Here is a 21,870-nt window from a genome sequence, read left to right on the forward strand (position 1 = left end):
GTCTGGGCAAAATATGCTGTGTTTTGAGAAAATGGCATATAACGTGTCTCTAAAAATGTATTTCAAGTCCCAGGTTTTTGGGCTTTTCTTGAATTGGAGGTTAGCACATGTTTTGAGTAGAAGATAAAGATTAGGCAGTGAATTTCAACATATATTAGATCAGGAGTAGGCAACTATTAGGAGCCACAGGTCGCATTGGCTTAAAAAATTTGGCCAAGGGGCTGATCCTAAAGGCCTATCGAATTTTTTAAATTTCTGAATAAATATACATCCAGACATGTACATGTTACATGTATTTATATTTAATTTAAAAAAAGATTAATTTCATCAAAAATTTTTTGAAACACTAACAATTAAATGAAAATAATACAGGCGTATGCAAAAGTTTGGGCACCCTTGATCATTTTCAAGATTTTCCTTTATAAATCATTGGTTTTTCGGATCAGCAATTTCAGTTAAATATATCATATAGCAAACATCACAGTGATATTTGAGAAGTGAAATGAAGTTAAAAGGATTTATAGAAATTGTGCAATAAATACCTAAACAAAAGTAGTCATGTGCATAAATTTGGGCACCCTTGTTGTTTTATTGATTTGAACACCTTTAGCACTAATTATTGGTAAACAAAACTAGTTTGTTAAGCTCATTGACCCTTGACCTACATACACAGGTGAAGCCAATCATGAAAAAGGGTATTTAACGTGCCCAGTTGCAAGTTGTTCTCCTCTTTGCATCTTCTCTGAAGAGTAGCAACATGGGAGCCTCAATACAACTGTCAAATGACCTGATCATGGTTTAGGGAAAGGATACAAAAAGCTAGCTTAGATATTTCAGCAGTCAGTTTCCTCTGTGAAGAACATAGTGAGGAAATGGAAGCTCACTGACACAGTTCTAGTTAAGGCCTGGAGTGGCAGGCCAAGAAGTATCTCAGATAAGCAGAGGCGAAGGATGGTGGGAACAGTCAAACTCAACAGTCACAGACTAGCTCCAAAGACCTACAACATGATATTGCTGCAGATGGTGTCACAGCGCATCGTTCAACTATTCAGTGCACTTTGCACAAGGGGATGTTGTATGGGAGAGTAATGCGGCAGAAGCCTTTTCTGCGCACATACCACAAAGAGAGTCGCTTGAGGTATGCTGAAGCACATTTGGGGACAAGCCAGCTTCATTTTGGAATAAGGTGCTCTGGACTGATAAAATCAAAATTTAGTTATTTGGACATAACAACGGGCAGTATGCATGGCGGAAGAAGAACATAGCATTCAAAGACAAACACATGCTCCCCACAGTACATTTTGGTGGTGGTTCCATCATGCTATGGTGCTGTGTGGCCAGTGCAGGTACTGGCAATCTTGTTAAAGTTGAAGGTCGCATGGATTCCAGTCAGTATTAGCAGATTCTTGCGTACAATGTTCCAGATTAAGTGACAAAGCTGAAGTTGCTGGATACTCCAAAGAGACAACAACCCCAAACACTGCTCAAATTCTTCTAAGGCATTCATGCAGAGGTACAAGTACAATATTCTGGAATGGCCATCTCAGTCCCCAGACCTAAATATGATTTTAAATTTGTGGTGTGATTTAAAGCGGGCTGTCCATGCTCGGAAACCATTAAACCAGACTGAAATGGGGATGTTTTGTAAAGAAGAATGGTCAAAAATACCTTCAACCAGAATCCAGACCCACTAGAAGGCAATGTATTCTCTGTACTCTGGTATGAGCGAGGGCCAGTGTTACACGGCACCGCGTGGCTTTAGAATACTGGACAAACATGGCGCCGACTTATGCTGCAATCCAGAAAGTGGGTGTTCTCCGACTTCAGACCAGGAAAATAAAGCATTAAAAATACACTCGAGGTGGGAGGTCCTGTACGGTAAGTTGAATAAAAAATATGTACCCTGAATTTATCGAGTTGCTTCAATCTGACGACCCTCGACATAAAGGCGATGCCCATGGACAAACACGGTCAATGGTAAAGCATAAAGTATCTTTTTGCTAACCTCAGCCGCCGTTATTCCGCCGTTATTAATGAACAAAATAAAATTAAAACTTGTTGTGGTCAATTTAAGTCAAGTCATGTATATTTGTATAGCCCTATCACAAGGAGTCTCAAAAGGTTGCACAGACAACAGATTATTGCAAACTACAGACTATTATTACACCATCCCCGGATCTAAAACCTAAATGAGGGAAAGGGAAAAATTCAAAACCTCTACATGAATCAGCCAGCTTTGCTGTTAACATTCGCTTGGAAAAACGACTACCCACATTTCTGGAACGCAGCACTAAGTGGGGATTCTGCGGTATAAAAAAAAATACAACTTTCTTGACATATCTTATATATTTTTATACAGAAATTAACATTGGTATGATACTGTAGTTCATGTATTTTTACCGTTTTTAGGGAAAGTCCTTGAGAGAGTGGTTTAACAACAGCTCAGTGATTTTCTTCTAATAAGCAACTGCTTTGATGTATTCTAGTCAGGCTTCAGGCCCCATCACAGCACTGAGACCGCTCTGATCAAGGTGACAAACGACATCCGTCTGAAGACTGATGCAGGTAAAGTCTCAGTCTTAGTCCTGTTGGATCTGAGCGCTGCATTTGACACAGTCGATCATGTGATCCTGTTGCAGAGGTTAGAAGACTGGGTAGGCATCTCTGGTCCTGCCCTGAAATGGTTCCAGTCTTACGTCGAGGACAGGAAGTATTTTGTTCAGATGGAAGACTATGTGTCAGACCAATTGGCAGTGACCTGTGGGGTCCCCCAGGGGTGGATCTTGGGACCCCTCTTGCTCAATTTTTACATGCTGCCCCAGGGCCAGTTAATACGCAGTGATAACGTCTCCTACCATAACTATGCAGATGACACTCAGATTTACATCTCGCTGACAGCAGGAGAACATGGGCCCGTGAACTCACTCTGTCACTGCCTCCAACAGATCACTGTGTGGATGCAAAACAACTCTCTCCAACTAAACTCAGACAAGACTGAAGTCATTGTCTTTGGCCCACAAAAACCCAGAGAAAGTGTAATCAGTCATCTGGAATCACTTAGTTTAAAAGCTAAAAATCAGGTTCGAAATCTCGGGGTAATAATAGACTCAGACCTAAACTTTAACAGTCACATTAAATCCATAACATAATCAGCCTTTTACCATCTCAAAAACATTGCCAGAATCAAAGGTTTACTGTCTAAACCAGACTTAGAGAAACTTATCCATGCATTTATCTCTAGCAGGTTAGACTAATGTAACGGCCTTCTGACTGGACTTTCTAAACAAGCTGTAAGAGAGCTGCAGGACATCCAGAACGCTGCGGCTCGGGTCCCGACTAGAACCAGGAAGTACAACCATATTAGTCCTGTGCTCAAGTCTCTGCACTGGCTTCCTGTCGCTCAGAGAATAGACTTTAAAACAGCTCTGCTGGTGTATAAGTCTATTCATGGTCTAGCACCAAAGTACATCTGTGACATGTTGGTCCCATATGAACCATCTCGGACCCCGAGAACCTCAGGGACAAGCCCTCTGCTGGTGCTAAGAGCCAGGACTAAACAGGGTGAAGCTGCGTTTGAGTTCCATGCAGCTAAACTCTGGAATAGTCTTCCTGGTGACGTCAGACAGGCGTCTATTCTGACAATGTTTAAGTCCAGGCTGAAAACAGCTCTGTTCAACTGTGCATACAACTGAGAGGGTTCTATCTGCACTCTTCACTTTTACCTTATTTTAATTCATTGATTTTATTGGGTTTCATCTGTGGTTTTAATGCATTTTAAAAACCACATTTAAATTTTTCAATGTCTTTTATTGTGTGTTTTTAACCTGTCTGCCATTTCTGTAAAGCACTTTGAATTGCCTTGTGTATGAATTGTGCTATACAAATAAACTTGCCTTGCCTTGCCTTACCTAGTATTCAAATAAATGTTTTTTTAACTGAATTAAAGTTTTTTTGTACAATTGGGAGACACAAAATATTACACACTGTCCCTTTAACTCTAGTAAAAAATGCTGTATTCAGACAGGTGGCAAGAATATTACATCACATATTTAAAAAAGAGGACGGAGGTCACTCCCGGGCCGCGCGATGGAGCGAGTTCGGCGGACGCAGCGTCACCCTAATACTGTAAGGCTAAGCTGTGCAGATAATGAGATGAGATGAGATTTTTTTTTTTTTGAAGGGGCGTCGCTACTTCGCAGATTTTCACTTTTAGCGGGTGGTTTTGGTCCCCATTAACCGGGTCAAAAAAAAAAAAAAAAAAAAATATATATATATATATATATATATATATGTTTTATTTCTTTTTCTTTTTTTCTTTTTGAAGGGTCATCGCTACTTTGCAGATTTTCACTTTTTGCGGGTGGTTTTGTTCCCCATTAACCGGGTTTAAAAAATAATAATTAAAAAAAAATAGATATATTTTATTTATTTTTCTTTTTTTCTTTTTGAAGGTGCGCCGCTACTTCGCAGATTTTCACTTATCGCGGGTGGTTTTGGTCCCCATTAACCGCGATAACCGAGGTCTTACTGTATTATGTTGTATAAAGAAGTTAAGAAAAAAAGGAAGTATAAAAGGAGAAAATGAAAAAAGACAAGTTTGTGGTTATCCCTTTAATCAGTATATTACCAACAATAATTTAATGCAGAAAATGAATTCATAATTTGAATAAATGTATTATTCTACTTAATTATATTTGCATGTATTTTTTCCTTCTACAGTGAACGTCCAAGCTACTTAATTTTTAAACTTTTTTTTATAATAAACCTCATTCATGTCAAGCATCTCAGGATCTCACAACAAAATGTTAATTACAATATATATGATATAACGAAACACATGTACAATATATGTGTTAAACTACCGGTACATAAATAAACTTTTTTTTGTTTGAACAATTTTATTGACACTATTATCAGCAAAAAACAATGTGAGGTTTGAACAATTTGTGTCGACAATTTTAACAGCAATTAAGCATATTCACAATTTCGTTATATCTGACAATATGTTTTAACAATTTTTTCCCGACATTTTTAACAGCAATTAAACACACAATTTCATTATATCATATCCCAACAATATGAGGGTTTTATCGACAATTTTAACAGCAGTTAAATACATTCACAATTTCACGTTTGGAAAAAAAATATGGTGTAAGATTATTTTGTATTTTGTAAAGGAAAATACGACAGTTTATGAGGGCATTGAGCCGTGGAGGTTGACAGGTATGCTGCAGTTGCAATTTTTAAAAATGGTTGGTTGGTTTTAGTGTTGAACTTGAAGATGTTTTCAAAAAGGACGGAGGAGGAAGAGGAGGAAGCAAAGGCGGGAGGTCCAGAGGGATGGCAGAGTAGGCGTGCCTGCCATGTCCCACTCCCTCGGCGTAAACATACGGAGGAAATCATCTCACCAGTCGCGACAACAAACCGCGGGAGTTACAACTAAAGTCGTTTAACTTACCGTGTTCCTCCCGGGGGCGAAGGTCTGGAATATTATGGCTACACTCTCGTCAGAGAACCGAGGACTTAGGAACGACGAGGAGGTACCAGAAAGTCTTGTCAATACATTTTGGCGTTGGTGATCATCAATTTGGTTTGTTTCACGTGACCACTCCTCCTTCGAGCTAGCTTGCTAACGAGTAACTTCAAATTTCTTGCGAATTAGGCAGACTGATGATTCCTTTCACTCCCAACCGACGACTTGTCGTCAAGTTTACCTTAAAAGTTGAGTAAACTGTTTTTAGAAAAGTTTTTGCTTCTTTTAGGGCGCAAGAGTTTTTTCGCCTTTGAAGGGATACCGTACTTCCGGTTTGGGGCGAACTCATATTCGTGTCATGACAGTTATTGCGAAACTTGACATTCTCGTACACGTCATCAGTACGTGACGTCAAAATTCACGTTTTTTATTTATGTATTAAATTGAACATTGCATTCTCTCAACAAAATTGGCATTCAAAAGTCAAACACTACAAAGTTTATTAATTAACAGAAAGTGCTGAGGAATACAGAGAAAATAAATTACCAAGAAAAAACAATAATCATTTAACTCAACACCAGTGGGAGATTCCTAAGTATATTACATATCATTTAAACATTGGTGATGTTTATCAAATTGAAAGATTTAACTCCCACCCAAAAAGTGGCCGACAAAATACCATTTTTTTGTGTGGATAAAATATTGTACCCTTTAAACACGAGGTTGCATGATGGAAGTTATTGAATGTATAATTCTTGTTCTATAATTGAATCCCTCATACGAAATAAAGAAAGAATTAAAATTTTACTACACAGGTGGAAAAAAACAAATCCCTCAAGTTATATTGGCTCACGGATCCTTTTACCTCCTGGGTCGTAGCGGCACCACTTCCTTTGGTGTGTCATCCATTTCCGGGCCATCTTTTTTAGGGTGGGGGTTTTTCCCTCACGTTATAGTTGTGGTTTCCATGGTTGCTGGTAGCAGGAAAAACGTCCTGATCTGACTCAGATACCGCACCTTCATCATCTGGTCACTGCTGTTTTTCGGTGTAAAGCGTCATCCCGCTCTACAGAAATGAACCAGACCTTGGCATTGTTGCGCACCACCGTGCATGTGACAATACTGATAGCTCCTTGAACCTAAATCACTGGGGAAAAACTATTTTATTCCGAATATATTGTATATGTATTTGAATAATATGCAAAAATACACTTTTTATGCATACACTCGAACATAAAAAAGAAAATCTATCACTACTACTGTTATCACTGAGTATACTGTACATTGACCTAACTACTGCTTGTGAAAACAAGGAAATTATTATGGCTTTTTTAGGTTCAGCACAAAAACATCAATCAATAATTAACAAAAGGAAACAGTAAACTATTTGCACAAAAACAGCTGTACAATACAATTATACTATACATGAACATGTGTTCAAAGGGAGTAGGCTGAAAGCTAAAGCTTTTTCTTGCAGGGAAGCTGTATTTAAAATCGGAACCAAAAACAGCACAATACCCTCCTAAGGAAAATTAGAAAATAAAAATTACATTTCAAACTTGTAATGGAATCAGTAGCGACTCCTGTAACATATAGCACCCAAATTAACAATGGATTCTGTGTACTTACAATTGCTTCCCTTATTAATGATTGCAATTCCCCTTGTTAAGTGATAATAAACTTAAAAAACACAACGCGGCACCTAAATACTCACAGCAAGACAGACTATGTAGAATACTGTGACAATGTGAGCAATCTACAATGACGTTGTTGTTTGCTTCAATTGACCAACTATCTGGATTACAGCCGAAATGGGCAAGACAAGATTTTTTTAACAAAAAAAGAGAGATAAATAAAAAAATCCCCTACTAAATGTTTTATTCTCACTAGCAGCTGCACGAAAACTGTTGAAGTTCATTTGGACCAATCTATGAAAGTTATTAGGCTAAGCTCTTACTCCCTATTCTTATGGGTAAAAAATGGGTTTTCACATTCTATTTTTTGACTTCTTATTTTTGATTTTGTAATTTGTTGCTGCTAAATGTAATTGCACTGTTTTTCATTTCAATATTGTTCTGATGAAATATTTTTCATTGCACTATTGTCACGGTGCACTCACAACCTAGGCAAGTCTCCAAGCACTACCTTGTAAATAGTTTTGCATATTTATTCTAATATTCTTGTTATCTTATTTTTCTTTTTTAAGTCTTTATTTCAGGTTAATCCTGGATTAGTTTAATCTAGTTGTAAATGATGTTCAGTACGTTCTCAGTGACAGTTAAGAAAATTCTATTTAATTTAGTTGCAGCTGAATTACCACAAGTTTTGCTTAGAGAGCATCTACTTATACTAGAAGTATGTCAAGTAAGTTATCCTACTTGTGTCCAAAAAGGTCAGGCAGAATGGAGTAAAAAAAAAACATTACATTAGGTTTACGATACTAGTAAAATAGAATTGTTTAACTAAGGATGATGAGCGTAAAAATACATCTCAAGACATTTATCAATGTAAACATAATCCTCAGTCTTTTGTTTTTCAATAAACACAGACGGATTTAAGCTTCTGATAATAATTTTGGGCAAAATCTGAGCAGTAATGTTTGACTAATTAAGATGGAGATGAAGATTACCAGTACATAAATGTAAAGCCACATAGCAAGGATGTAAAAAAAATAGTGCCTTTAATTTTCATCTAGACATGGACAGTTATCAGCTTCAGACCAAATGATCTTGAACACAAGTTAATGTTTACATTGTTACCTTATTCATATTTGTTATGTTTTGAATCATTAAAACTGTCAGTTTGTTTGCACAATCAATGCAAATATTCTATTTAGAATGTATAGATCATGATGCCAACAGTTTTGACTTTGATAGTTTTGTCATAGACTTTGATTTTTTTATGCAGTGGTTGTCAACCTTTCTTCAGTGACGTAGTTCATGGGATTTTTTTTTCAAGTACCCCTAACCGATGCAAAGCTTTTGATTTGGCGATTTAAATTAAAAAAAATATGATGCATTTTAGAAAGTTATTCAATGTTATTGGTTAAACTTTGTAGCTTAATTTCAATGGTAATCTTTTAATATTTTTGTAACGATTGCTGCAACTTATCATAAAATATTCCTTTTCAATAGTGTCCATTGGCTACTGTATAATGCTGTATAGTGGGTGCTGTTTAAGGAGGGATTTCCGGCTTCATTGAGCATTTTTTTGTGAAAATTAGCAACATTTTGTCCCAAGCGCATGCCATGGTAACTTCAATTGTGGAAATTCTTATGTGTAATCTCTTTTTTATTTATTTTTTATGTTTTAGGGTGAATCAAGGGTCCTTAACATAGAAGTTATTGCTGGAATAGGCCTTGCAAAAAAAGATATCCTTGGGGCAAGGTAAGCCTAATATGTCATGTACTTAAATTAATGTCATATTGTGATCTTAGATTGCCTCCCTCAAGCATCTACTGTATATCTTTGCTTAATCAGCTTCTACACTCTCACAAAAAAAAACTCATCCATGTGCTAATATGCTTATTATTACTTACTTACATGCTGCTTAGTCACCAATGAGCTTGTGCCTCTTATCACATAAGGTAACAACAACACCCTAGAAATCAGCCTGTTTGCTGTCTGTACACGGTCGGCAATATTCACCAACAAGCACAATATGTAGATGACAGAAAGCAAGCCATTTCGGCCCTTAGTTGTTGATATTAAAAAGTTATATCATATAAATTTACACATGGTTACTTTAGAACTAGGCTGGAAACCTGACACTTTCCAGACAATATTTCTTCCAGAAAGTGGGTGTGGCTTGCCAGGCTATTCCAAGGCACAATCCTAATCCTCCCCATTCCCCTCAATGTTGTCCTTACTTGAGCAAAGCATGATCACAATTAAGGAAGAGAGTCCCAATCGCCTGTAAAACGTAGAGATGGGTGGAAGAGAGCAGTGTTTACAAGACCTGTTTCACAAAGTCAGGGTGGGTTTATTGACCAGCTGGAAGCAATCGTGGGAGGGAATGAGCCAAATGTATGCGTTTATGTTGAGCTGCGTTATGAAACGCAAATTCCTACTGAGTGCACTGCAGGACAAGGGGAAGAACAGAGGCACAGGAGAGGTGGTTGCAGCAAAGACTAGGAAGGATACACGAAAGGAAAGTGGAATACTCAGCTGGCGTCATATTCAATTAATTTGCAAGTTAAATACTAACTTTCAAAAAAAACACCAGAAAAGGAATGAACATTTCTTACACATGTTAGGTAACAACAAATACAGCCCAAAGTGATGACGTGGTCAGCCGAAAGTATCGTCCTGATTCTTAGAATTGTTCCCTTGCTCCCACCAAAGAAGTGGGAGGAGAAAGAGACAGATAATAAAGACAAGGACCTAGGGCAAGGGTTGGGAACCTATGGTTTGCGAGCCATGTATTGCTCTTTGCATGAGTACATCTGCCTTGGAGACAAAATGGGACATGCACAATTATACAATCCCTAGCAAAAAGTATGGAATCTTTGTGTCATGTTTGTGATTTAAGATTTGTCTACAGAATAAAATGTCTGTGTTAGGGCTTGCCCTAGACTAGCGATTCCATGCTTTTTGCTAGGAGTTTTATACTGCATTGTTACATGTAAAGCCTAGTGACGCTTGTGCAAAGCCGGGATAATACTGAATGCATGGGAGTTACGGTCCAGTATATATAGGGAACAGTCTCAACTACAGTTTACAGTCGATGTGTCACACCAACGGACCCATTTTTGTTGTTTATTGCTATAGAACTTTCATATGTAAGCTCATTAAACAAACTTTGTTCACTATTGAGACACTTTATGTCAAAAACTCACATGACAAACCTAAACACCCAAAAACTAGCAACGCACCCAGAGTAATTTGATCGAGTGAGTGGTAGGTTTCGGCAGAGCTATACACACAGCGCGTGCACTGCTTCTTCCTCCCGCCCAGTGCCGTCTCCACAGAAGCTAAATACGTTGGTATCCTCGTTTGCAGTATTTTGTGACATTTTTACATAAGAACTTTGCTTGCACCTTAATTGGAAACCATTATTTAGAGCAAAATGTTGGTCAAAATGAGCCTTAACACTTAAGTGACTGCAGAAGGGAGACAAGTTTTAAGTGTTCTATTTAAATTGACATGGGGCGCAGGCTCTGACATTGTTATTATTATTTCATAGCTTTTATCAAATGATCAAATGTTACACAGTGCAATAAAATCTGCTGAACAATTAGCTTTTGTCTGGAGAGCGGGTTTGGTGGTTTGGTTGAATTTTATCCTAAAATATTTGGTCTGGCTTTGAGGTAAGATTGGGCCTAAAAAAATCCCGTGGGTATATAAGCCTGAACCTACCCTAACCCAAAGTTAACCCCAAACTTTACTTCATCACCATGCATTCTTTGGTGCCGAAGTGTGCATTTCGGCACCAAAGTTTGTTCTTCGGGTTTACTACGGGCCGATTCCCTCAAATCAAGTGTGCACTTCGAAGTGCAGCTTCGAAGTGGGCATTTCGGCAAAGTGCAGCGTGATGAAACTGGATGAAATAGCACCGAAAAGAAAATCATATGTTGCAGATTGCAAGCAGCAAATAATGGAAAATTGGGCCGAAAAACAGAAAGAAAGTTTGTAACGCTTGTAAGCTATTGGCGAGAAGCAGAAATGACGTCTGACGTAAGCTACGTAGAGGAGAAAAGTGACACATAGGATCAAAATTATTTTGGATTTGGTGATTTGGAATTCAACTGATAGTTTGGTAGTCATGTTCTTTATGGTATGATTCAACATCGAAGTGCGCATTTCGGCACCAAACTACTGCACTAAAGTGTGTTACTATTCAGGTAAAAGTGCTACTTCAGAAAAGTATTACTCAAGTAGAAGTGAAAAAGAGTCATCTACATTATTACTCGAGTAAAAGCAAGTGCATGACATGCAGATAATCCACAAAAAAGAAAAAAATGGAGAGAGAAAAGCCCGAGAGGGCCCAACTTCATGATTGACATTTCAAGCCTGAAACCGGCCCGAATTTCGGTTCGGGCCCAAGATCTTACCTCTAGTCTGGCTCTCTCCCAACAACAACAACAACAAAAAAAAATAAAACTATTTTGCCTTTTATGGCTCTTTGGGTCAAAAAGGTTCCCGAACCCTGGTGTAGGGAAAGATAAGGGTATTGCGGTTGAGCATACTTGGTGATAACAGTCAAAAAATTAATGTTACAATATAACATGGAACATTTTTGTGACAGGGAGGTTTTATTTTCCCTTCCCCCAAATAAGAGCTCTGACCTTTGAAATGCTCTTAGCACATCCGAGAGCAGTTAATTTTGGTTAATGTGTAACAGTGATAATACGTACTTGTCACCAGGGCTTTTAGCTTTTTTTGCGATTTTTGTTAAAACTGCCGTTTACCACCTGTTAATACATTACTGATGTAATGTTCTAAGCTGCCAAGTAAAAATTTGAATTTAGTCATATTTTGTCACACTGACTTTTATAATAAACATTAAGGTCACTTTTCTGTGAAATAATGTATCAGTAATTTAGAATTATTCCCAAACCTAACTAATATTGTGTTTCTGAGATCCTGTCACGGAGTGTCACCTATGCGAAAGACAATCGATCATCAGCAGTCTGCATTCAAATGGTGACTGGGTAACCACTTAACTGGTTAACCATTTTTTTTTCTTCTTTTACAGTGATCCATACACAAGGCTGACTCTCTATGATCCTTGCAGTGGAGAAATAGCAACTCAACAAACTAAAACTATTAAAAAGGTTGCAGAGAACACACATGATTGCAGTTGTAACGCTACTAAGTGTTCTGTTTGTACTTATGTGTTGATTTTTTACTTGTCCCCTGTTCACTTCAAGTCCCTGGATCCAAAATGGAATGAGAAATTCTCTTTTAGAGTAAGTGCATATTGCTTTGCTATACATTATATACACTATGTCCTGTTGGATTTTTCTTAATCACGTATTCTGATGAGTGTTATAGATAAGATGGAACATTTGTCTAATAGGAAACTCACATACAGTAATCTGGTCTGGTTGCTAGTCAGGGCATACCCTAATGTAGTATCTATTTTTTTGTTAGACGAATACACTAGTATGGAAGGTGTCAAGGCAGTTGAGGGAACAGGACCAAGAAAAGATTCAGATTTTTTTCCTGTCAGTCCCTTTTTTTCTGTATTCATTTCAATCATGGGATTAAAACAGAGAAAAGAATAAAATGTCGACAACAACAACACATTAAATGTTCCTGGGGAGTAAAGTTGGAGCCAGTACAATAAGCCTACATAAATGACTTAATGTCCAAAGTTTATGATCATCGAATTTGTGAAGTCTAGCGTTATTGATACTTGACTTAAATTTAATAACTATTATAAATATGAACTTGACATCTATGGACGATAGATTTATTTGACGTTTTGAATGCTGGCTTCAATACCCCACAATAATTCGTCGCTTCTCCAGCTTTCTCCTCTTGTCAGCTACTTGTTCCTAAAAGGAAGTTTAAGTCTCAGGCATTTCTGTTTCTGAATTCCGCACTCACAAATAACAAACGCAACTGTGAATATTTGGACAACTGCCAAGCACAATGTGGCAATACCTTTCACTTTTTCAATTGCTTTAGACCACGCTGTGCATAATGTATAGTTAACTGAACCAAATGAATGCTTTCAGCATGTGGCAGCTTCCTCCAACATTTTCCTAAAAGGCTGTTTGCCAGGGCCAGGTTTGACCTTGAGGTCTTTAAGTGCCTACATTGCTCTTGGTCTAAAATTGTTTGATTGAAATAGGTGTAAAGTTGTTTTACCGTATTCAAGCATGTATCCGTCTATTCTGTAAATGACTGTGCCACCAATGTCATTTTTTTAGAATATTTCAGCTTCACATACTTGACTTATGAATTCAACAATTTGGGCTAAAACACACATTCACTCTGGCATTTAAATACCTGTAAATATTTGGTAAACCTAACAAACATGTTCTTAGAATGCTAATAACTACTCCTCCCTGCTCACGTGAAGATACCATAAACCTTAAATACTTGAGTTCAAACTTTCCGCCTGACTGATTTCCATCATTGTTTCACGCAGCTGTTCATGAAGCATTTATTATGTCCTTTATATTTTAGGTCCATCCAAGAAAGCACAGACTCCTTCTGGAGGTGTTTGATGAGAACCGCCTGGTAAGCGATATTTCTAATATGACCTGCATTTGTGACTACAGTATTTGGAATTGTCACAGAAAGTGGTCGCAGCCTGTTGTTGTTCAGTCTTTGTGATTCATTTACACCCATTATTCATATGCTGAGCACATTCAGACCACTGTGTGTATTTTTTATATATCTGAAAAATGTCTTCAACAATGTTGACAATTGAGAAAGCTCTTTGAGTTTTCTATCTTGTAATTGACATTATGCTCAAATTGAGCTTTGGCCAAACCCTGAGAAAGACTGCAATGATGAAATCTGAGTGGAAGGTTACAATATTGCTTTCTGCCACAACACTGTCATGGCAATATTCCCTGAGATTACAGAGGAAGAGTTGGTTTAGTGTTACAAAGGTGTCCATTGACATTGAACTTAACGTGACAAAATCAGCCTTGAGAATAACATTTTCTCTGACTGATGGTAATAAGCGTGAGGAGAAAAAAAAGGTAATTTGTTTAGTTGTAGTTGATGAGGCTAGACCTGTTTCTGTCGAAGGTTAAGTTTGGTCTGGCTGTCTTGTAAAGATTAAGTGGCCCTTATTTTGCCGTCATATACAGTATAATGTTTGACAACTGCATCACCTCGGTATCTGCATTGGTAAATATGGGTACTTATATCTTTTAAGAAACAATCCCAAAAACGCACATTGGCTCAATCTTTACAAAAAACTAAGAGGATTCATATTTAAAGGCGCAGTGGCTGACTGGGTACCATGCATGCATCACAATTCAAAAGTCCCAAATTCACATGTTCTCCCAATATCTGACTGTGTTTTCTCCGGTTTCTCTGGTTTCCTCTAGCGTCCAAAAAACATAGATGGCAAGTTCAGTTGTGAGTCTAAATCATGCCTAGTTATAATTGTGTGAATGAGTGGTTGTCCATCTGTGCCTTGCGTTTGGCCTCGACTTTGTGAGTATAAGCAAGATAGAAAATAAATGGTTGCTTTTTATGTTAAATCTCAGAATCATTAGGCTTTAGCAACTAAAAACATCATATCGCCTACCCTTACTTCAGACCAAAAACTATTGGTGACGGAGTAATGTTTCTGCTTAACTTAATTTGTCATTTTCATCAATCAATTTTACTTACTAGGATTTGTCTGATCATTTGATGGATTGTAATGTCCATTTTTGCAACAAAATAATAAAATCACAACTTCAGAACTGCAGCCTATAATGATTGCTAAACAGCACAAACGTTTTTAAATCATGAGTAAACAAAGCTCTTAACCCGATTAGGAAAGGTTTTTACTGGCAAAGCTTGAGCCAAAGAAACTCTCATCTCTTAAAAGAAATAATGGCAAATAATAAAAAAAACTTCATGATCTACTTTCTTCATCTTATTTAAGATTAACCACTTGGATGTTTATACCAAAGCAGTTTCTGTAAGGTTAAGTTGGCATTGTTTTGTGTCTGATTGGCAAACATAAATGTCACACGAGCACAACATTTTACCAACCAGATTTTCATTGCTTTCGTTGAGTAGTCGGCTGACTTGTTATGCTTTAGAACTTTTTGGTAGTGTTGGTGGTATTGGAATCACTACTTCTATTGATTGGCTGACTGAAATCTCTGTTATTGAAATAGAAAGGAAAGAACAGGGTTGTTTTTGTGCTCTAAGTTGATCTTCCCTCTGTACTGTACAAGTATTACAATTAGGTGCTATATGTCTCATGACTGCATGTCAAGAAAGCTAGTCACTGGTGTATGACATTAAAAGAAAAGGTTATTATTCATACTTCCTAAATTCGGTCTTTATTGTTTTACAATTAAGTACAGATAACACACAGTTATCTTTTTGGCTTTTTGTCCTTTAAAATTTTCTGTGTAACCGCTTTAAGGTTTTTCAGATACCTCAGTCAAAGATTAGTAGGCTGGGCTATCACATGTAATGTGACATAAACACACGCATCATCCATTATTTATTCCACGCAATAGCCGGTCACAAGGTTCAAAGCATGACAATTTAAATAGCACAACCTGCTTCACAATAGCCTACCATGTTTAAACAGCAACGCCAGTGAAGAGAAATCAGACCGGTACAAACTGTTACATCGAGTGTCATATAACAGCAGTCATGACTCATGCCACAGTCAAATCAGGTCGCTCATGTACTTATCTTCTATTTTTACCCGGTGGGCAGCTAATATTAATGATTTACGAGCTTATTTCTGCCAATAGCAAAGTTTTACAAGTGAAGAATCATGATATTGATCAAACATTTGAAAACTGCTACTATGTACAGTATGTGATTATTATATATTCCTTACTTTCAGAGGTATTTTCATTCATTCCCCCTGATTTCCTGAAATTCAATAGCACTGGTAAAAATATATGTCGGGGCACCGAGCCACGGAAAGATTAGAAGCCTAGCTGCAGCAGGAAGTAGTCTTGAGTGAGAGGCAAGGGGCAGATGTAACAGTTTACTATTGCTTTTGGTTGAGACGCAACCCAGACGGACAAGGTTTTGACTTGGATTCTGTTAAAAGTTGGTGACGTTCCTGGACGAGACAAGCTTAGAAACAACTGAACAAGCTATGGAAAGGTTAAGGTCATCTATGAAATTAATGGCAATGAATCTATTTTTTAAATTTTTCAAAAAGTCAGTCTAAAAGTAGCTTTCCAATGGAATTACTCGTTTCAATGGTTGTGTGTCATGTCTCCGAACAGAAGTAATGACCTCCTCTTACTAAAAGTTGCCATCAGCCTGGAGTGGAATGTAGGATGTCACTAGGAGCTATTTTGGCAATGTACGCCCACTAATGAGTGTGATCGCAGAGCACAGAGAAGCAGCCTTGCTTTAATTTTTGCCTCCGACCAGCAACTTTCATCATGCAGCACTCCTCCGTGCTGCAGGCGTTAAAGAGTTAAACAAATGGCACAACGGCTCCGTTTGAACTTCGCGTCAAGGAGAAGCCACACCGACCCTCTATCAGAACGCCTAAGCAGCCATGGTGAAGAGACCGGAGTTGTTTTGTCAGGTGATAATTACGCGGAGAGTCTGGCGCACAGTTCTTTGAACTTCAAAGTGACTTCACTGTCACTGGACCATGGAAATCTCCCACGATATTCTTCAGTATTGATTCCGAGGGTTAAAACAAAAGGATGTTGTCGAAAAAGTGTTGTACAAATCGCACTACAACCTTGCAGCACCATCAGTGGAGACCCGGATGTCCTTTTGGGGGATGGAGACGCCAGGAGTGCTGGAGCTGTTGTGGGCTCTGACGGGGGTTCATGCAGCAGCAGTATGGCCAGCGATGCCGGGTACTGGAGTAGCAACAGTATCTTTGAACCTGAGATTGCAGAAAAACAAGAGAAAAGAGGTCATGGCTGTCAGGCCAAGGTCCCTCTGAGACGTTGTTCCTCCTTAGTTATTTTCCCAAAGAGCCCTGGTACCACGCCTCCTGCATCTCCGGTAAACCTAGTTGGAACAAGAGCTCCTCTCCGGACATCTGCCGCTGATTCCTCACGAGATGAAGAGCGAGAGACTTGGAAAGACTTCACCACATATACAAATGGCCAACCTTGTCTCAAGGGAAACCATACAACTGTGGGTCGGGACACCAAACATATGGTACACTTTAATATTCCTTTCCAAGACAAACCTAAATGTAAAATATCAGGCAGGAGTGATATTATGGAAGAGTCATCTCCTAACAAATCACATCATTGCTCAAGAAGTGTACTGCTTCATTTTGCACATCAGAGGCCAGTTACAGGAGCAGTTAAGGGAACATCATCATTCTGTGAAGTCAATGCTGAATATTGTGATGACTCTGTTTCAGAGTCAGAGACTTACCGTGACCCAAAAAAAAAACTCTACCGTAGTACTTCCGCCTGTTTGTTCTCTTCAGTGAAAGAGTCAGAGGAAAATGGGCAGGAAAGGTTAGAGAAAAACAATTGTCCTCGCGTCATACAACGGAGTTTTTCCCTGGAGGTGCCCTGTGCACACACTGGGATTACATGTCATGTTTCGAACACAAAACCCAAAAGTACACGTTGTCCGCATGTGCATATTCATCTTTCTCCATGGTCTCCAACTAAGTGTCCGGACTTACCTGATGAGGCAGACACAAGTTGCAACGGGAACAGTACAACAAAATACTTAAAGGAGAGTGCTGAGGTGAGTGTCTTTGTTGACGTTGACTGATGCTTTCTAAGCCTCAAGCTGAAAGTGCACATTTTTCTTTTTTTACTTCAAAGGCAAACAAACAAAGGAAGTTTTCATTAGAACGTAATGCCGTTAAACCGGTTGAAGAGGATTTTGAGCTTTCGATGGGCGTTGTGTCATGTAACACAATTTATGCATCAGCAAACTTTTCGCATATTGAACTGAATTTTTTCTGTTTGTTATTGAAATGGTAATATTTTTGTATCTATATCCATAGCCCTTTGAGTCTCTTTGTGATTAAGGGCTATACAAATAAAAATTACTTGACTTGACTTAACACCCATAAATGATTGTATGTCTTTTATAGTTCTCTGCATTTTATATTCTGTTATGGCATTATTACTCCCTGAAACACCACTGGATTTATCGCGTAAATCAGGGGTGTCGAAATTTTTTTCAGAAAGCGGGCCAGATGAAAATGTGTGTGACTATTCAGCCTAGCATTCTTTGAACCGTCTTTAATAAATTCACCCTTTGTGAAAGGTTTGTCGTGCTTGGCGATCAGCGTCAAGACCTCGTAGCTAACCCTTGTAGCATTTTTATTTGACTCGCAGGGTCTCATAAAAAAGCGCTGCTGGGCCATTAAAACAGCTTCCAGTTGCTTCACCTTTTCACAGCTTTCGTTTCCAATTAGTCAGCATGTTTTGTCAATCGTGCCTCTTGATATTCCTTGAAAACAGCCAGTCTTGGCGAATTAGGCTGACGTGGTTGTTTCGGATTTCTGTGAAGAAATTGTCCGTTTTCTACTTGTCCTAGAAGCCAGGGCCCTAACAGTCAATTTTCCTTTTTTTATTCACAGTTGCCATCTCTGAAATGGGGTGGGCTTAAACTCTCAGCAAAAGCCTAGGGCAAGGTGGCTACAAGGCTACTGCCATTCTCTGGTGAAATGGTGATTTATTTTTATTTTTTTAATTGTAAAAATATATTTTATACAGCGGTCAACATTACTGGCGGGCCACATATATATATGGCCGCGGGCCAATAAAAATTTGATCATGAGCCGTAACTGGCCCTTGGGCTGGATTTTGGACATGCCTGACTTAAAGCCTTTATATTTTCAGTAAGCCCAATATTGTGTTGCTAAAATAACGTTCAGTAACATGGATAATTCCTGAGGTAAAGGGGGGTTGGATAACCCTCATGTAAATTGTAAATGAAAACAACACATTTGTTTACATCATGATACATCTCTTCACAGAATTTTCAAAGATGTAAGAAAATACTAGAATTATTGAATCCCCTTAATATACAATCTCTTTGATTTGCAAGTATTAAACCTCAGTTTTATATTATACCATTATTGTCTTTGTGCTGTAAGTTATCTGTCTAAGTATTTACTCAAGCTAATATTAGTGGTGAGAAAAGCACTGCCCTTGCTGTTATAAATAAAGTGCTTCTGAAATATTCCGTGTGACTCCAGATAGTCTGGTGGACGGCTCAGTCGCGTGGATTCAAAATTAACAGCATGATACAAGAGCGGCACACAGTTATGCCAACCATGTCTGGAAATGGGAGGGCCAGGTTTGGTGGGTGTCAATGTTGGCAGGGTGAGAGCGTGAGCCTTTCTCAGTAAAAGCGTGGTGGGCTCCCTCCTCTGTGGGTACTCCTGCCATGCTGTGTTTTTGAAGTATCAGATGGCCCTCCTCCCACCCTTTGCATTTAGAGGCTTGTCAAGTCTGAGTCTGCAAGATCTAATACGTTGATTAACTGAATTTAAAATAATAGAAAGTTTTTTTTTCTTGCATGGTGCAACTCTTAGAGCAACGTCTATCAGCAGATTTTCTCATAACGTCATGAAATAATGAACAACAGAACCCTAGTTACACAACTAAGCTTTTCAAACAGTACACATGTGTGAAAATTAAGGGTCGTGGGCCAAATGTGGCCTGCCACATTATTTTATGTGGCCCGTAAGACAAGTTTGTGAGAAGCGCAGAGAAAAATAAGTCATATTACGACCTGCAGTTTTAAATATGTCCACTGGATGTTGCCACAGCCAGAAGCCACTCCAAACCACCCACTGTAGCTGTATTTGCAGACTAACATTAATCAACCAGAGAACATTAAGAAAATCCACCCTGATGTTATTTTATTTAAAATAAAAATCAAAGACGCACTGTTAAAGGCAATATGAAAAATACACCGGGGTGCCTTTGCAGAAATCTCAAAGCGGGGTGTGTAGTTTAAGTAGTCCTTTAAAGGTTTAAATTAAGATTGAAAAATTCTCTAAGAAAGTGTTAATAATGCCCAACTAAGTTCAAAGAGGCTATATGTATATATTTTTACTGCGCTTATCTGCTTTTGTCTTTTACCATCGGTGTTCCAGCCACTGAGCGCTTTTGGTTGAAAGGAAGGAGGCTTGGCAGGGGCGAGAGTGATTTCATGCACCTGCTTGAGGTTATCCTTTTTCCTGGATCAAAACTGAAATTAAGAAAAGGACTGTTTTAAATACAGTCCAAATGCGAACTCATACCCCCCATATTTGTGTGCATTTAAGAGAGACATATACATGTACGCACCATACGAGCAGCTTGACAGAGGCTGCAATGATGATTTCAGCCAGAAGATGGCGTCACCAAGTAGAATATTTTGAACTTACGGACACAACATTGAAAGAAGCTTTAGCTCATTTCTGTATTTGATATGAAATCTAACAGCAAAGTTCCCATATTCAATGTCAGGAGCCAGAACAGGATCAGGACCCAAACGCGTGATGTTCTCACACAAGCCTTTTATTTTACGGGAAATCGGGAGTCATGCACGTTAGGCAGCGGTCTGGCGTGGAAAGACAGGAAGCCAGAGATCGATTTCAATTGCCTGAGTTGATATCAGACAGATTGGGTCGATACCGGACAGGACGAGACAGACAGAATAGACAATGAATCAGGATATCTAAAATAAACAAGACAAACTAGACGGGAACAAAAAATAAAGAAAATAATGAACAGGACAAAAATAGACGGAAACAAAACTGGAAGCCAAAATGAAACAGGACAAAATAAACGGGAACAATAAGTGACAGGAAATACCAACAGGAACTGGACCAAGTCAAAACCCACGTCTTGCGGGACAAAAGTTCGTTGACGGGCTGACAAAAGAAGCGTGACAGCGCTGAGCTTAGAATAGACAGAAAGCCAATCTGTTAACGAGACTCAGCTGGCACCACATGGGTGGGGCCAATTGGGCGCCATGGCAACCGTGACATTCAAGAAAATATTTTCATAGAAAAAAATGCAGAAAGACTGTTAAATCATTATCATCAATCTTGTAAATTAGTGTTTGTATGCTATTATTGTCACTTTCCAGTCTGCATGAGTTCCTCCGAGTTAAAGGACCTGATGGAAAATTAATTTAGTTATTGTTTTGCTTTTTTTTTAAACAAATCCACAGTTAATAAACACGCCGACAGATTAAATTTTTGTGAAGGAATGAGATATTGTGGGAACAAAAAGCCTTAGTGAATCTTGATTCTATTGGTATCCTCTAAAAAAGATCCCAAACCCTTCAGCCAAGGTACACTTTTTATGCCATTAATTTACCTCCCTGAGAATGTTTTTTTCTACCATGTGGCTCCCAAGCTAAACTGTGTTTGATATCTCTGAAATAGTATAGCCCTTTTCAGGGAAAACTTGACTCATGTTACAAAAATGGCCTGGTTTAAGGCCACAACCTTAACACGCTACCCTGTGTCATTCTTGACTCTCTATTGTGCTACACGAGGGGTCAGGAACCTTTTTTGACTCAAAGAGCCATAAAAGCAAATTGTTTTGATTTGATTTTGGGAAGAAGCCACACCATATATTTTGATGTAACACTCAACCAAACCGCTAAACCAACTCTACAGAAAATAGCTTATTCTTCAGCACATTTGATTTCACTGTGTGACAGTTGATGATTTGATAAAATGCATAAAATAAGAATAATGCCAGAGCCGGTGTTCCAAAAAACAACAAACATACAACTTTAAACTTTTCTCCCTCCCGCAATTACTTGATATCCCTGGAGCTCAT

At 38.4% G+C, this 21,870-nt stretch overlaps 2 protein-coding genes across 5 annotated transcripts in view; one reads left to right on the forward strand and one right to left on the reverse strand.

Moving 5' to 3' along the window:
• tex9 (testis expressed 9) overlaps window positions 1-5,806 on the reverse strand; it is a 50,747-nt gene extending 44,941 nt beyond the window's left edge. For both annotated transcript variants that reach the window (XM_088334546.1, XM_088334543.1), the window contains exon 1: window positions 5,459-5,806. The gene's annotated coding sequence lies outside the window, so the exon portion shown is untranslated. The remainder of the gene's footprint in view (window positions 1-5,458) is intronic.
• nedd4a (NEDD4 E3 ubiquitin protein ligase a) overlaps window positions 5,322-21,870 on the forward strand; it is a 37,708-nt gene continuing 21,159 nt past the window's right edge. Inside the window, exons 1-5 of one of the 3 annotated variants that reach the window (XM_088334539.1) lie at window positions 5,322-5,540; window positions 8,787-8,860; window positions 12,171-12,249; window positions 12,346-12,384; window positions 13,613-13,666. In XM_088334539.1, coding sequence (XP_088190665.1) covers window positions 5,493-5,540; window positions 8,787-8,860; window positions 12,171-12,249; window positions 12,346-12,384; window positions 13,613-13,666 — 294 coding nt within the window. In that variant the 5' untranslated portion in view covers window positions 5,322-5,492. Of the gene's footprint in view, window positions 5,541-8,786; window positions 8,861-12,170; window positions 12,250-12,345; window positions 12,385-13,612; window positions 13,667-15,466; window positions 15,792-15,819; window positions 17,813-21,870 lie in introns of those variants that run through there. The other 2 variants (XM_088334540.1, XM_088334541.1) reach the window with 2 other exon arrangements.

The sequence above is a fragment of the Urocampus carinirostris genome, chromosome 4 (assembly GCF_059441175.1).
Source record: "Urocampus carinirostris isolate Australia breed hairy pipefish chromosome 4, RoL_Ucar_1.0, whole genome shotgun sequence".
Lineage (NCBI taxonomy): Eukaryota > Metazoa > Chordata > Actinopteri > Syngnathiformes > Syngnathidae > Urocampus > Urocampus carinirostris.